At 42.3% G+C, this 15730-nt stretch overlaps 1 protein-coding gene across 1 annotated transcript in view; it reads right to left on the reverse strand.

Annotated features, from left to right (window-relative positions):
- The window catches only part of LOC139766039 (spatacsin), a 526943-nt gene that overhangs the window by 351557 nt on the left and 159656 nt on the right, over positions 1 to 15730 (reverse strand). The window contains exon 11 of the mRNA XM_071694164.1: positions 5386 to 5583. Within this exon, the coding sequence (XP_071550265.1) occupies positions 5386 to 5583 (198 nt within the window). The remainder of the gene's footprint in view (positions 1 to 5385; positions 5584 to 15730) is intronic.

Genomic DNA, 15730 nt, shown 5'->3' on the forward strand with positions numbered 1-15730 from the left:
CTTCTGCAACTCCTCTTCACTCTAAGCAAACAACACAGTATCATCAGCAAACAGACTTGTCACTAGCCACCACACCTCACTACCACATTCCGGATCTGGACCTACTTTCCCTAGTTTTGCTTTCACCCCTATTATCACCCCATCCATACATATGTTAAAAAGCCATGGTGATCTCACACAACCCTGTTTCACACCCAAGCATATACAAAACTTTCGCCTAACTCTCCATTCATTCTTACACATGCATTTCCTCCTCTATGGAAGGCTTTCACTCCATCCAATAGTTATCCCCCACCCCCTTATATCCTTAGCACATCCCATTAAGCATGCTATTCAACTCTATCATATACTTTCTCCAGGTCCATAAAAGCTGCATACAGCTTTTCACCTTCTTCTATATCATTTCTTAGTCACTCTCACTGCAAAAACCTGGTCCACACATCCACTACCTTCCCTGAAACCCTCCTACTCCCCCACTTATTATACATTCAGTCACTTCTATCACCCTGTCAAGCAACATTCTTACGTTCACTTTTCCTGTTATACTTAACAAACTTATTCCCTTATAATTGCTACATACATCCTCAACACCTTTTCATCTGAATAAATGGCACAACCTTCTGCTTCCATGCTAAATTACATATCAAATGCATCCAATCTATCACACTCTTTCCTCCATACTTCAAAAATGCCACCATAATCCCATCGATTAAAAGGCCCATGCTGGGGATGTTTGAATGTGAATGGAAGAAATTAGGAGGAAAAGAAATTAGAAATATAAACTATGTTTGATAAAAGAAACCTGGATGTTCTGGCTATGAGTGAAACCAAGTTGAACAGGAAGAGTGTAGAGTGATTTGGAACTGTTTGGGAGGTTACATTTGACGTTATTGTGGGGGCATGAGTGGAATGGATGGCTCTTCTGATGAAGGGGAGCTACATTAAAGAGTGTAAGGAAGAGAGTTCCAGACTGATGTGGGTAAGAATAAAGTATACAATGAGAGGTGGATGATTGTCTATGCTTATTCAGCTAGTAGTAGTGAGGGGAGTGAAGAGGAATTGGGTACTTTCTGGGAGGAGCTGAGTGACTGTTTTAGCAATTCTGATGTATGGGACTGAATCCTGGTGCTCAAGCATCTGAATAAAAGAGTGGATGATTTAGCAGATAAGGGTATAAGCGGGGAGAATGGGGTACTTATGTGCAAATGAAAATGAGTACAGCTTTTCTAGTTGTGCTGAAAAAGGAGAGTTGGGAATACTTGATTTTATGGAAGATGCTAAGATTCAGTCATCTGCTCCTGATGCTACCTCATTAGAGGAAAAAATGGTGAACAAGCATTAAAGAAAGTCATATGTTTACATGACAGAATAGGGTTGGAGCCAAAATGCATTTTTGGATTATGCATGAACTGACAAGAACGCAAAGAATTGGTTATTGGATATGAATGTACTCCGAAGGCCAGGTAGAATGTCTGAGCATTCTTGGTGAAGATGAGTGTAAAAGTTTGTATAGTTTTTCTGGGAAGGATGCTAAGACATATGTGGCAAGGAAGTAATGAACAAACTTGGAAAAGCCTGTGTGCAAATATAAAAAGAGAGAGTAAGTGAATGGTGGCATAATGTGAGAGTAAATAGGGGGGTGGAAGGTATTTGAGAAGCAGTGCTTACATTTGCAAGTGAAAAGAGTGATATACAGAAGGTGGGGTGAGGGCACATGAAGAGGGATAAATTAACAAATTCATTATCCATGGGGATAGGGGAGAAAGAATACTTCCCTGCATTCCTCACGTGTCGTAGAAGGCGACTAAAGGGGACGGGAGCGGGGAGCCAGAAACCCTCCCCTCCTTGTATTTTAACTTTCTAAAATGGGAAACAGAAGAAGGAGTCACGCGAGGAGTGCTCATCCTCCTCGAAGGCTCAGATTGGGGTGTCTAAATGTGTGTGGATGTAACCAAGATGAGAAAAAAGGAGAGATAGGTAGTATGTTTGAGGAAAGGAACCTGGATGTTTTGGCTCTGAGTGAAACGAAGCTCAAGGGTAAAGGGGAAGAGTGGTTTGGGAATGTCTTGGGAGTAAAGTCAGGGGTTAGTGAGAGGACAAGAGCAAGGGAAGGAGTAGCACTACTACTGAATCAGGAGTTGTGGGAGTATGTGATAGAGTGTAAGAAAGTAAATTCTAGACTGATATGGGTAAAACTGAAAGCGGATGGAGAGAGATGGGTGATTATTGGTGCATATGCATCTGGGCATGAGAAGAAAGATCATGAGAGGCAAGTGTTTTGGGAGCAGCTGAATGAGTGTGTTAGTGGTTTTGATGCACAAGACCGGGTTATAGTGATGGGTGATTTGAATGCAAAGGTGAGTAATGTGGCAGTTGAGGGAATAATTGTTAGACATGGAGTGTTCAGTGTTGTAAATGAAAATGGTGAAGAGCTTGTAGATTTATGTGCTGAAAAAGGACTGGTGATTGGGAATACCTGGTTTAAAAAGTGAGATATACATAAGTATACGTATGTAAGTAGGAGAGATGACCAGAGAGCGTTATTGGATTACGTGTTAATTGATAGACGCACGAAAGAGAGACTTTTGGATGTTAATGTGCTGAGAGATGCAACTGGAGAGATGTCTGATCATTATCTTGTGGAGGCGAAGGTGAAGATTTGTGGGGGTTTTCAGAAAAGAAGAGAGAATGTTGGGGTGAAGAGAGTGGTGAGAGTATGTGAGCTTGGGAAGGAGACTTGTGTGAGGAAGTAAAAGGAGAGACTGAGTACAGAATGGAAAAAGGTGAGAACAAAGGAGGTAAGGGGAGTGGGGAGGAATGGGATGTATTTAGGGAAGCAGTGATGGCTTGCGCAAAAGATGCTTGTGACATGAGAAGTGTGGGAGGTGGCTTGATTAGAAAAGGTAGTGAGTGGTGGGATGAAGAAGTAAGATTATTAGTGAAACAGAAGAGAGAGGCATTTGGACGATTTTTGCAAGGAAAAAATGCAAATGAGAGGGAGAGGTATAAAAGAAAGAGGCAGGAGGTCAAGAGAAAGGTGCAAGAGGTGAAAAAGAGGGCAAATCAGAGTTGGGGTGAGAGAGTATCATTAAATTTCAGGGAGAATAAAAAGATGTTTTGGAAGGAGGTAAATAAAGTGCGTAAGACAAGGGAGCAAATGGGAACTTAAGTGAAGGGGGCTAATGGGGAGGTGATAACAAGTAGTGGTGATGTGAGAAGGAGATGGAGTGAGTATTTTGAAGGTTGGTTGAATGTGTTTGATGATAGAGTGGCAGATAAAGGGTGTTTTGGTCGAGGTGGTGTGCAAAGTGAGAGGGTTAGGAAAAATGATTTGGTAAATAGAGAAGAGGTAGTAAAAGCTTTGCGGAAGATGAAAGCCGGCAAGGCAGCAGGTTTGGATGGTACTGCAGTGGAATTTATTAAAAAAGGGGGTGACTGTATTGTTGACTGGTTGGTAAGGTTATTTAATGTATGTATGATTCATGGTGAGGTGCCTGAGGATTGGCGGAATGCTTGCATAGTGCCATTGTACAAAGGCAAAGGGGATAAGAGTGAGTGCTCAAATTACAGAGGTATAAGTTTGTTGAGTATTCCTGGTAAATTATATGGGAGGGTATTGATTGAGAGGGTGAAGGCATGTACAGAGCACCAGAATGGGGAAGAGCAGTGTGGTTTCAGAAGTGGTAGAGGATGTGTGGATCAGGTGCTTGCTTTGAAGAATGTATGTGAGAAATACTTACAAAAACAAATGGATTTGTATGTAGCATTTATGGATCTGGAGAAGGCATATGATAGAGTTGATAGAGATGCTCTGTGGAAGGTTTTAAGAATATATGGTGTGGGAGGCAAGTTGTTAGAAGCAGTGAAAAGTTTTTATCAAGGATGTAAGGCATGTGTACGTGTAGGAAGAGAGGAAAGTGATTGGTTCTCAGTGAATGTAGGTTTGCGGCACGGGTGTGTGATGTCTCCATGGTTGTTTACTTTGTTTATGGATGGGGTTGTTAGGGAGGTGAATGCAAGAGTTTTGGAAAGAGGGGCAAGTATGCAGTCTGTTGTGGATGAGAGAGCTTGGGAAGTGAGTCAGTTGTTGTTCGCTGATGATACAGCGCTGGTGGCTGATTCATGTAAGAAACTGCAGAAGCTGGTGACTGAGTTTGGTAAAGTGTGTGAAAGAAGAAAGTTAAAAGTAAATGTGAATAAGAGCAAGGTTATTAGGTACAGTAGGGTTGAGGGTCAAGTCAATTGGGAGGTAAGTTTGAATGGAGAAAAACTAGAGGAAGTAAAGTGTTTTAGATATCTGGGAGTGGATCTGGCAGCAGATGGAACCATGGAAGCGGAAGTGAATCATAGGGTGGGGGAGGGGGCGAAAATTCTGGGAGCATTGAAGAATGTTTGGAAGTCGAGAACATTATCTCGGAAAGCAAAAATGGGTATGTTTGAAGGAACAGTGGTTCCAACAATGCTGTATGGTTGTGAGGGGTGGGCTATGGATAGAGTTGTGCGCAGGAGGGTGGATGTGCTGGAAATGAGATGTTTAAGGACAATATGTGGTGTGAGGTGGTTTGATCGAGTAAGTAATGTAAGGGCAAGAGAGATGTGTGGAAATAAAAAGAGTGTGGTTGAGAGAGCAGAAGAGGGTGTTTTGAAATGGTTTGGTCACATGGAGAGAATGAGTGAGGAAAGACTGAAAAAGAGGATATATGTGTCAGAGGTGGAGGGAAGGAGGAGAAGTGGGAGACCAAACTGGAGGTGGAAAGATGGAGTGAAAAGGATTTTGAGTGATCGGGGCCTGAACATGCAGGAGGGTGAAAGGCGTGCAAGGAATAGAGTGAATTGGAACGATGTGGTATACTGGGGTCGACGTGCTGTCAATGGATGGAACCAGGGCATGTGAAGCGTCTGGGGTAAACCATGGAAAGTTGTCTGGGGTCTGGATGTGGGAAGGGAGCTGTGGTTTCGGTGCATTATTACATGACAGCTAGAGACTGAGTGTGAACGAATGGGGCCTTTGTTGTCTTTTACTAGCGCTACCTCGCACACATGAGGGGGGAGGGGGTTGTTATTCCATGTGTGGCGGGGTGGCGATGGGAACAAATAAAGGCAGACAGTATGAATTATGTACATGTGTATATATTTATATGTCTGTGTGTGTATATATATGTGTACTTTGAGATGTATAGGTATGTATATTTGCGTGTGTGGACGTGTATGTATATACATGTGTATGTGGGCGGGTTGGGCCATTCTTTCATCTGTTTCCTTGCGCTACCTCGCTAACGCGGAAGACAGCGACAAAGCAAAATAAAATTATAAAAAAATAAATCATTTGATTTTTACTACTATTTCCACAAATCATATAACCATCCACCTGAGTAAATAACTTACAATATTTAGCATAACTTCAAGTTGCAAATCTTTTGGCAAGCTTTCTCTTGCAACATCAATGCAAGTATCAATGATGCTAGTTGTGACAACTGTACCATACACCCATGGCTTGAGCTGTAGGTAGGCTTCAGCAGACTTCACACACCTGTTTGCCAGTGCATCTTCTATTATCTCCTTAACTGGCTTGTCACCCCAAACCTAATTAAAGAAACACTGCGATTAACTACAATATTTGTTCACAGCTCTCATACTAATTCACCAAATAATCCAACTTAAGATCTAAATAAGTACATTAATCATTTATGACTTGAATGTTTGCTTGTAAATCTATCTACCTAGCTATCAGCATTAAATCCATTCCCAGTTTTCAAGGAGTGGATGAGGTACATACATATTATGGTACCATGAATATAAATCTTCAATCATGCCCAGTAACTTAAAGTGAAATAAGGGCTTTACACAATCACATAAATGTTTCTTATTTTCTCACTCTGCAAACCAAGCTGATTTTTCAAAAGATATAAATGTTTCCTTTTTAAACCAGGAGACAAATCCAAAAGCTTTTCACCATTTCCATTCACACCACAGAATACCCCATGTGCGCCAAATATACCCTCAACTGCCACATCACTCACCTTCACATTTCAATCACCCATCACTAATACCCGGTCTCGTGCACCAATGCTGCTGACACACTCATTCAGCTGCTCCCAAAACACTTGCCTCTCATGATCTTTCCTCTCATGACCAGGTGCAAAAGCACCAATAATCACCCATCTCTCTCCATTCTCTTTCAGTTTTACCTACATTAATCTAGGGTTTAAAAAGAGAGATATACATAAGTATACGTATGTGAGTAGGAGAGATGGTCAAAGGGCAACATTGGATTGTGTTAATTGATAGGCATGTAAAAGAGAGACTTTTGGATGTTAATGTGCTGAGAGTGGCAGCTAGAGGCAAGGGTGAAGATTTGTAGAGGTTTTCAAGAAAGAAGGGAGAATGTTGGGGAGAAGAGGGTGTTGAGAATAAGTGCACTTGGAAAGAATACTTATGTAAGGAAGTACCAGGAAAGACTGAGTGTAGAATGGAAAAGGTGAGAGCCAATGATGTGAGGGGAGTGGGTGAGGAATGGGATGTATTTAAGGAAGCAGTCATGGCATTTCCATAAGATGAATGTAGCATGAGAAAGGTGGGACTTGGGCAGATTAAAAAGGGTAGTGGGTGGTGGGATGAAGAAGTAAAGTTGTTAGTGAAAGAGAAAAGAGAGGCATTTGGATGATACTTACATGGAAGGAGTGCCAATGACTGGGAGATGTGCAGAACAAAGCAGCAAGAGGTCAAGAGGAAGGTGCAAGGGTTGTAAAAGAGGGCAAATGAGAGTTGGGGTGAGAGAGTATCATTAAACTTTAGGGAGAATAAAAAAAATGTTTATGAAGGAGGTAAATAACATGCAAAAGACAAGAGAAAAAATGGGAACATTGGAGATGGGGGCAAGGGGGTAAGTGATAACAAGTAATGATGAAGTGAGAAGGAGGTGGAATGAGTATTTCTAAAGGTTTGTTGAAAGTGCTTGATGATAGAGTGGCAGATGTAGCATGTTTTGGTCAGGGTGGTGTGCAAAGTGAGAGGATCAGGGAGAATGGTTTGGCTAAGACAGAAGTTGTGAAAGACTTCTGGAAGACGAAATCCAGCAAGGCAGCGGGTTTGGATGGTACTGCAGTTGAATTTACTAAGAAAGGGAGTGACCGTGTTGTTGATTGGTTGGTAAGGATATTCAATATAAGTATGGATAACGGTGAGGTGCCTGGGATTGGTGGAATGCATGTACAATGACATTGTAAAAAGCAAAGGGGATAAAGGTGAGTGTTCAAACTACAGAGGCATAAGTTTGTTGAGTATTCCTGGAAAACTGTATGGGAGGGTATTGATTGAGAGGGTGAAGGCATGTACAGAGTATCAATTTGGGGAGGAGCAGTGTGGTTTCAGAAGTGGTAGAGGATGTGTGGATCAGGTGTTTGCTTTGAAGAATGCATGTGAAAAATATTGAGAAAAACAAATGGATTTGTATGTGGCATTCATGGATCTAGAAAAAGCATATCATAGGGTTGACAGAGATTCTTTGTGAAGGTCTTGAGAGTATATAGTGTGGAAGGTAAGCTGCAGGAAGCAGTGAAAAGTTTTTATCGAGAATGTAATGGATGTGTTCGAGTATGAAGAGAGGAGAGTGACTGGTTCCCAGTGAAGGTCAGTCTACAGCAGGAGAGTGTGACTTCTCCATGGCTGTTTAATTTGTTTGTGGATGGGATGGTTAAGAAGGTAAATGCAAGAGTTTTCGAGAGAGGGGCGAGTAAGCAGTCTACTGCTTACTTCTTCATCCTAACATTCACTACTCTTTGTAATCTGCCCACCTCCCATCTCTCTCATGCCACATGCATCTTTTGCACAAGCCATCACTGCTTCCCTAAGTACATCCCATTCCTCACCTATTCCCCTGACATCATTTGCTCTCATCTTTTGCCATGTATGTATGGACCATGGTGAGGTGCCTGAGGATTGGCAGAATGCATGCATAGTGCCATTGTACAAAGGCAAAAGGAATAAAGGTGAGTGTTCAAACTAGAGAGTCATAAGTCTGTTGAGTATTCCTGGAAAATTGTATGGTAGGGTATTGACTGAGAGGGTGAAGGCAAGTACAGAGCATCAGATGGAGAAAAGCAGTGTGGTTTCAAAAGTGGTAGAGGATGTGTTTGCTTTGAAGAATGTATGTGAGAAATACTTAGAGAAACAAATGAATTTGTATGTGGCATTTATGGATCTGGTGAAGGTATATGATAGGGTTGACAGAGATGCTTTATGGAAGGCCTTAAGAGTATATGGTGTAGGAGGTAAGCTGCTAGAAGCAGTGAGAGGTTTTTAACAAGGATGCAAGGCATGTGTATGAGTAGGAAGAGAAGAGAGTGACTTTCCCAGTGAATGTACATCCCATTCCTCACCCATTCCCTTGACATCATTTGCTCTCATCTTTTGCCATGTATGTATGAACCATGGTGAAGTGCCTGAGGATTGGAGGAATGCATGCACAGTGTCATTGTACAAAGGCAAAGGGGATAAAGGTGAGTGTTCAAACTAAAGAGGCATAAGTCTGTTGAGCAGCGGTGTGTGATGTCTCCATGGCTGCTTAGTTTGTTCATGGATGAGGTGGTTAGGGAGGTAAATGCAAAGGTTTTGGGGAAAGGGTGAGTATGCAGTCTGTTGGCGATGAGAGGGCTTAGGAAGTCAGTCAGTTGTTGTTCGCTGATGATACAGCTCTAGTGGCTGATTTGAATGAGAAACTGAAATTTGAGAGTAAATATGGATATGAGCAAGGTTATTAGGTTCAGTAGGGTTGAAGGACATGTTAATTGGGATGTAAGTTTGAATGGAGAAAAAATTGGAGGAAGTGAAGTGTTTTAGATATCTAGGAGTGGACTTAGCAGCGGATGGAACCGTGGAAGTGAGTCATAGGGTGAGGAGGGGGCGAAGGCTCTGGGGGCAATATACACATAAATGACCATACATGCACATACACATATACTATGTTATATTGCTTAAGCCTAATATAACGAGGAGAAGTGGGTGACCAAATTGGAGGTGGAAAGATGGAATGAAAAAGATTTTGAGCGATTAGGGCCTGAACATACAGGAGGGTGAGAGGCATGCAAGGAATAGAGTGAATTGGAATGATGTGGCATACCAAAGTTGATGTGCTGTAAACGGACTGAACTAGGGCATGTGAAATGTCTGGGGTAAACCATGGAAAAGTCTCCGGGGCCTGGATATGGATAAGGAGCTGTGATTTTGGTACATTACACATGACAGCTAGAGACTGAGTGTGAAAGAATGCGGCCTTTTTTGTCCGTTTTCCTGGCACTAACTCACTGAAACAGGGAGTAACGATGCTCCTTTCTGTGGGTTGGGGTAGCGACAGAAATGGATGAAAGCAAGCAAGTATGAATATGTACATGCAAATATATGTATGTCTGGGTATGTGTATGTATATGTGAGTGTATGGGTGTTTATGTATATATATGTGTATATGAGTGGAAGGGCCCTTCTTTGTTTCCTGGCGCTACCTTGCTGATGCAGAAAACAGCAATTAAGTTATCTATTATCATTTATTATACTTTGTCGCTGTCTCCTGCATTAGCGAGGAAGTGCATGGAAACAGATGAAAAAGTGGCCCAACCCACCCACATACACATGTACATACATAAACGTCCACACACGCACATATACATAACAATACATTTCAACGTATACATACATATGCAGACACAGACATACATATATACACATGTACATGTTCATACATGCTGCCTTCATCCATTCCCGCCGCCACCCAACCATACATGAAAATGGCACCCCCTTCCCCCCGCGTGCACATGAGGTAGTGCTAGGAAAAGACAACAAACGCCACATTCGTTCACACTCAGTCTCTAGCTATCATGTGTAAAGCACCAAAACCATAGCTCCCTTTCCACATCCTGGCCCCATAAAACTTTCCATGGTTTACCCCAGATGCACCACATGCCCTGGTTCAATTCACAGACAGCACATCGACCCCGGTAGACCACATCATTCCAATTCACTCTATTTCTTGTGTGCCTTTCACCCTACTGTATGTTCAGGCCCCGATCGCTCAAAACCTTTTTCACTCCATCCTTCCACCTCCAATTTGGTCACCTACTTCTCCTCGTTATATTATGCTTAAGCAATTATGTATACTATACTATAACATAATATATATGTATAATATATGTATATGTGCATGTATGGTCATTTATGTATATAAATGTGTGTATGAGTGGATGGGCCATTCTTCGTCTGTCTTCTGACGCTACTTCCCTGATGCAAGAAATGGCAAGCAAGTATAATGAATAAATAAAAATGAATAAATATCTCCAATCACATCAACTCCATGCTCAAAATGCTTCAATTACACCTGTTCCTCAATCATTTATCTAACATCTCCATCTGAAACATTCCTAACCTGATTAGCATTTATCCATCTCTTCTGTATTCTACCTTTCCTCCTTGTACCTTCTAATGCAGTATATATCTTTATCTTCTTCAATAACTAGACCACTACCACATGCTCTACAAGGGTATACTATACAAAAGAACTTTCATTCATGTGCCTTCCTAATGATTTCCTCATACCTAATATTCTTTTCACATCTTCATTCATTATTCTATCTTTCTCCGATTCATAACTATACTATGCAAGTTCACTTCCCATGTTATATCAACTGCTCTTCTTTCTTACCTATCCTGGGTTTCCCATCCATACATAAGATATATTTATATCTATTTTGCTTCGTCGCTGTCTCCCACGTTAGCGTGGCAGCGCAAGGAAACAGACAAAAGAATGGCCCAACCCGCCCACATACACATGTATATAAATATACGTCCACACACACAAATATACATACCTATACATCTCAATGTTTTTTTTTTTTTTTTTTTTTTTTTTTTGCTGTTTCCCGCGTTTGCGAGGTAGCGCAAGGAAACTGACAAAAGAAATGGCCCAACCCACCCCATACACATGTATATACATACGTCCACACACACGCAAATATACATACCTACACAGCTTTCCATGGTTTACCCCAGACGCTTCACATGCCTTGATTCAATCCACTGACAGCACGTCAACCCCGGTATACCACATCGCTCCAATTCACTCTATTCCTTGCCCTCCTTTCACCCTCCTGCATGTTCAGGCCCCGATCACACAAAATCTTTTTCACTCCATCTTTCCACCTCCAATTTGGTCTCCCTCTTCTCCTCGTTCCCTCCACCTCCGACACATATATCCTCTTGGTCAATCTTTCCTCACTCATTCTCTCCATGTGACCAAACCATTTCAAAACACCCTCTTCTGCTCTCTCAACCACTCTCTTTTTATTTCCACACATCTCTCTTACCCTTACGTTACTTACTCGATCAAACCACCTCACACCACACAGTGTCCTCAAACATCTCATTCCCAGCGCATCCATCCTCCTGCGCACAACTCTATCCATAGTCCACGCCTCGCAACCATACAACATTGTTGGAACCACTATTCCTTCAAACATACCCATTTTTGCTTTCCGAGATAATGTTCTTGACTTCCACACATTCTTCAAGGCTCCCAGAATTTTCGCCCCCTCCCCCACCCTATGATCCACTTCCGCTTCCATGGTTCCATCCGCTGCCAGATCCACTCCCAGATATCTAAAACACTTCACTTCCTCCAGTTTTTCTCCATTCAAACTCACCTCCCATATATATACACACAGACATATACATATATACACATGTACATAATTCATACTGTCTGCCTTTATTCATTCCCATCGCCACCTCGCCACACATGGAATAACAACCCCCACCCCCCTCAATGTGTGAGGTAGCACTAGGAAAAGACAACAAAGGCCCCATTCACTCACACTCAGTCTCTAGCTGTCATGTAATAATGCACCGAAACCACAGCTCCCTTTCCACATCCAGGCCCCACAGAACTTTCCGTGGTTTACCCCAGACGCTTCACATGCCCTGGTTCAATCCCTTGACAGCACGTCACCCCGGTATACCACATCGTTTCAATTTACTCTATTCCTTGCATGCCTTTCACCCTCCTGCATGTTCAGGCCCCAATCACTCAAAATCTTTTTCACTCCATCTTTCCACCTCCAATTTGGTCTCCCACTTCTCCTCGTTCCCTCCACCTCCGACACATATATCCTCTTGGTCAATCTTTCCTCACTCATTCTTTCCATGTGACCAAACCATTTCAAAACACCCTCTTCTGCTCTCTCAACCACACTCGTTTCATTTCCACACATCTCTCTTACCCTTACATTACTTACTTGATCAAACCACCTCACACCACATATAGTCCTCAAACATCTCATTTCCAGTACATCCACCCTCCTGCGCACAACTCTATCCACAGCTCACGCCTCGCAACCATACAACATTGTTGGAACAACTACTCCTTCAAACATACCCATTTTTGCTTTCCGAGATAATGTTCTCAATAATGTTCTTCAAGGCTCCAAGAATTTTCGCCCCCTCCCCCACCCTATGATTCACTTCCGCTTCCATGGTTCCATCCACTGCCAGATCCACTCCCAAATATCTAAAACACTTTACTTCCTCCAGTTTTTCTCCATTCAAACTTACCTCCCAATTGATTTGACCCTCAACCCTACTGTACCTAATAACCTTGCTCTTATTCACATTTACTCTCAACTTTCTTCTTTCACACACTTTACCAAACTCAGTCACCAGCTTCTGCAGTTTCTCACATGAATCAGCCACCAGCACTGTATCATCAGCGAACAACAACTGACTCACTTCCCAAGCTGTTGACTGGTTGGTAAGGTTATTTAATGTATGTATGATTCATGGTGAGGTGCCTGAGGATTGGCGGAATGCGTGCATAGTGCCATTGTACAAAGGCAAAGGGGATAAGAGTGAGTGCTCAAATTACAGGGGTATAAGTTTGTTGAGTATTCCCGGTAAATTATATGGGAGGGTATTGATTGAGAGGGTGAAGGCATGTACAGAGCATCAGATTGGGGAAGAGCAGTGTGGTTTCAGAAGTGGTAGAGGATGTGTGGATCAGGTGTTTGCTTTGAAGAATGTATGTGAGAAATACTTAGAAAAGCAAATGGATTTGTATGTAGCATTTATGGATCTGGAGAAGGCATATGGTAGAGTTGATAGAGATGCTCTGTGGAAGGTATTAAGAATATATGGTGTGGGAGGCAAGTTGTTAGAAGCAGTGAAAGTTTTTATCGAGGATGTAAGGCATGTGTACGTGTAGGAAGAGAGGAAAGTGATTGGTTCTTAGTGAATGTAGGTTTGTAGCAGGGGTGTGTGATGTCTCCATGGCTGTTTAATTTGTCTATGGATGGGGTTGTTAGGGAGGTGAATGTAAGAGTTTTGGAAAGAGAGGCAAGTATGCAGTCATACATAAGAATGGTAACAAATATTCCATTTTACAGGTGGTTTCGGTGCATTACACATGACAGCTAGAGACTAAGTGTGAACGAATGTGGCCTTTGTTGTCTTTTCCTAGTGCTACCTCATATGTATGGGGGGGGGGGGGGGGGGGGGGGGGGGGGGGGGTTACTACTTCATGTGTGGCGGGGTGGCGGCAGGAATGGATGAGGGCAGCATGCATGAGTATGTACATGTGTATATATGTATATGTATGTATATGTTTGTATAATGGAATCGCCCTGTTCATTTAGGTATCCACCTAATAATGTTAAAAATCATTTCCACATAATGTAGAGTATCCTTAAGTGGTGGAACCTTGTTTATGTGCAGGTGTACATCCTGAATAGCTTAAAGATTACAGTCCTTTATCGATATATATTTATAGTTTTGTGTCCCGGATAATGAACAGACAAAGCCCCTCTTTTGTGATACTATATCACAATGTAATTACCAAATGTATAGAACTAATTATGAGGGTTAACGTGTCTGCATTGTGCTAATACCGGTATATATATCCCTGGGGATAGGGGAGACAGAATACTTCCCACGCATTCCTCACGTTTCGTAGAAGGCAACAAAAGGGGATGGGAGCGGGGGCTAGAAACCCTCCCCTCCTTGTATTTAACTTTCTGAAAGGGGAAACAGAAGAAGGAGTCAAGCGGGGAGTGCTCATCCTCCTCGAAGGCTCAGATTGGGGTGTCTAAATGTGTGTGGATGTAACCAAGATGAGAAAAAAGGAGAGATGGGTAGTATGTTTGAGGAAAGAAACCTGGATGTTTTGGTTCTTGAGTGAAACGAAGTTCAAGGGTAAAGGGGAAGACTGGTATGGGAATGTCTTGGGAGTAAAGGAGCAAGGGAAGGAGTAGCACTACTCCTGAAACAGGAATGGTGGGAGTATGTGATAGAGTGTAAGAAAGTAAACTCTGGATTGATATGGGTTAAACTGAAAGTGGATGGAGAGAGGGGTGATTATTGGTGCATATGCACCTAGGCATAATAAAGAAGATCATGAGAGGCAAGTGTTTTGGGAGCAGCTGAGTGAGTGTGTTAGTTGTTTTGATGTACGAGACCGGGTTATAGTAATGGGTGATTTGAATGTAAAGGTGAGTAAAGTGGCAGTTGAGGGAATAATTGGTGCACATGGGGTGTTCAGTGTCGTAAATGGAAATGGTAAAGAGCTTGAACATTTATGTGCTGAAAAAGGACTGGTGATTAGGAATACCTGGTTTAAAAAGAGAGATATACATAAGTATACATATGTAAGTAAGAGAGATGGCAAGAGAGCCTTATTGGATTACATGTTAATTAATAGGTGCACAAAAGAGAGACTTTTGGATGTTAATGTGCTGAGAGGTGCAACTGGAGGGATGTCTGATCATTGTCTTGTGGAGGGGAAGGTGAAGATTTGTAGAGGTTTTCAGAAAAGAAGAGAGAATGTTGGGGTGAAAAGAGTGGTGAGAGTAAGTGAGCTTGGGAAGGAGACTTGTGTGAGGAAGTACCACGAGAGACTGAGTACAGAATGGAAAAAGGTGAGAACAAAGGACGTAAGGGGAGTGGGGGAGGAATGGGATGTATTTAGGGAAGCAGTGATGGCTTGCACAAAAGATGCTTGTGGCATGAGAAGTGTGGGAGGTGGGCAGATAAGAAAGGGTAGTGAGTGGTGGGATGAAGACATAAGTTTGTTAGTGAAAGAGAAGAGAGAGACATTTGGACAATTTTTGCAGGGAAATAATGCAAATGACTGGAAGATGTACAAAAGAAAGAGGCAGGAGGTCAAGAGAAAGGTGCAAGAAGTGATAAAGAGGGCAAATGAGAGTTGGGGTGGGAGAGTATCATCAAATTTTGGGGAGAATAAAAAGATACTTTGGAAGGAGGAAAATAAAGTGCATAAGACATGGGAACAAATGGGAACATCAGTAAAGGGGGCAAATGGGGAGGTAATAACAAGTAGTGGTGATGTGAGGAGGAGATGGAGTGAGTATTTTGAAGGTTTGTTGAATGTGTTTGATGATAGAGTGGCAGATATAGGGTGTTTTGGTCGAGGTGGTGTGCAAAGTGAGAGGGTTAGGGAGAATGATTTGGTAAACAGAGAAGAGGTAGTAAAAGCTTTGTGGAAGATGAAAGCTGGCAAGGCAGAGAGGTTGGATGGTATTGCAGTGGAATTTATTAAAAAAGGGGGTGACTGTATTGTTGACTGGTTGGTAAAGTTATTCAACGAATGTATGACTCATGGTGAGGTGCCTGAGGATAAGCAGAATGCTTCCATAGTGCCATTGTGCAAAGGCAAAGGGGATAAGAGTGAGTGCTCAAA

Source organism: Panulirus ornatus, chromosome 56 (genome assembly GCF_036320965.1).
Source record: "Panulirus ornatus isolate Po-2019 chromosome 56, ASM3632096v1, whole genome shotgun sequence".
In the NCBI taxonomy this organism is placed as follows: Eukaryota; Metazoa; Arthropoda; class Malacostraca; order Decapoda; family Palinuridae; genus Panulirus; species Panulirus ornatus.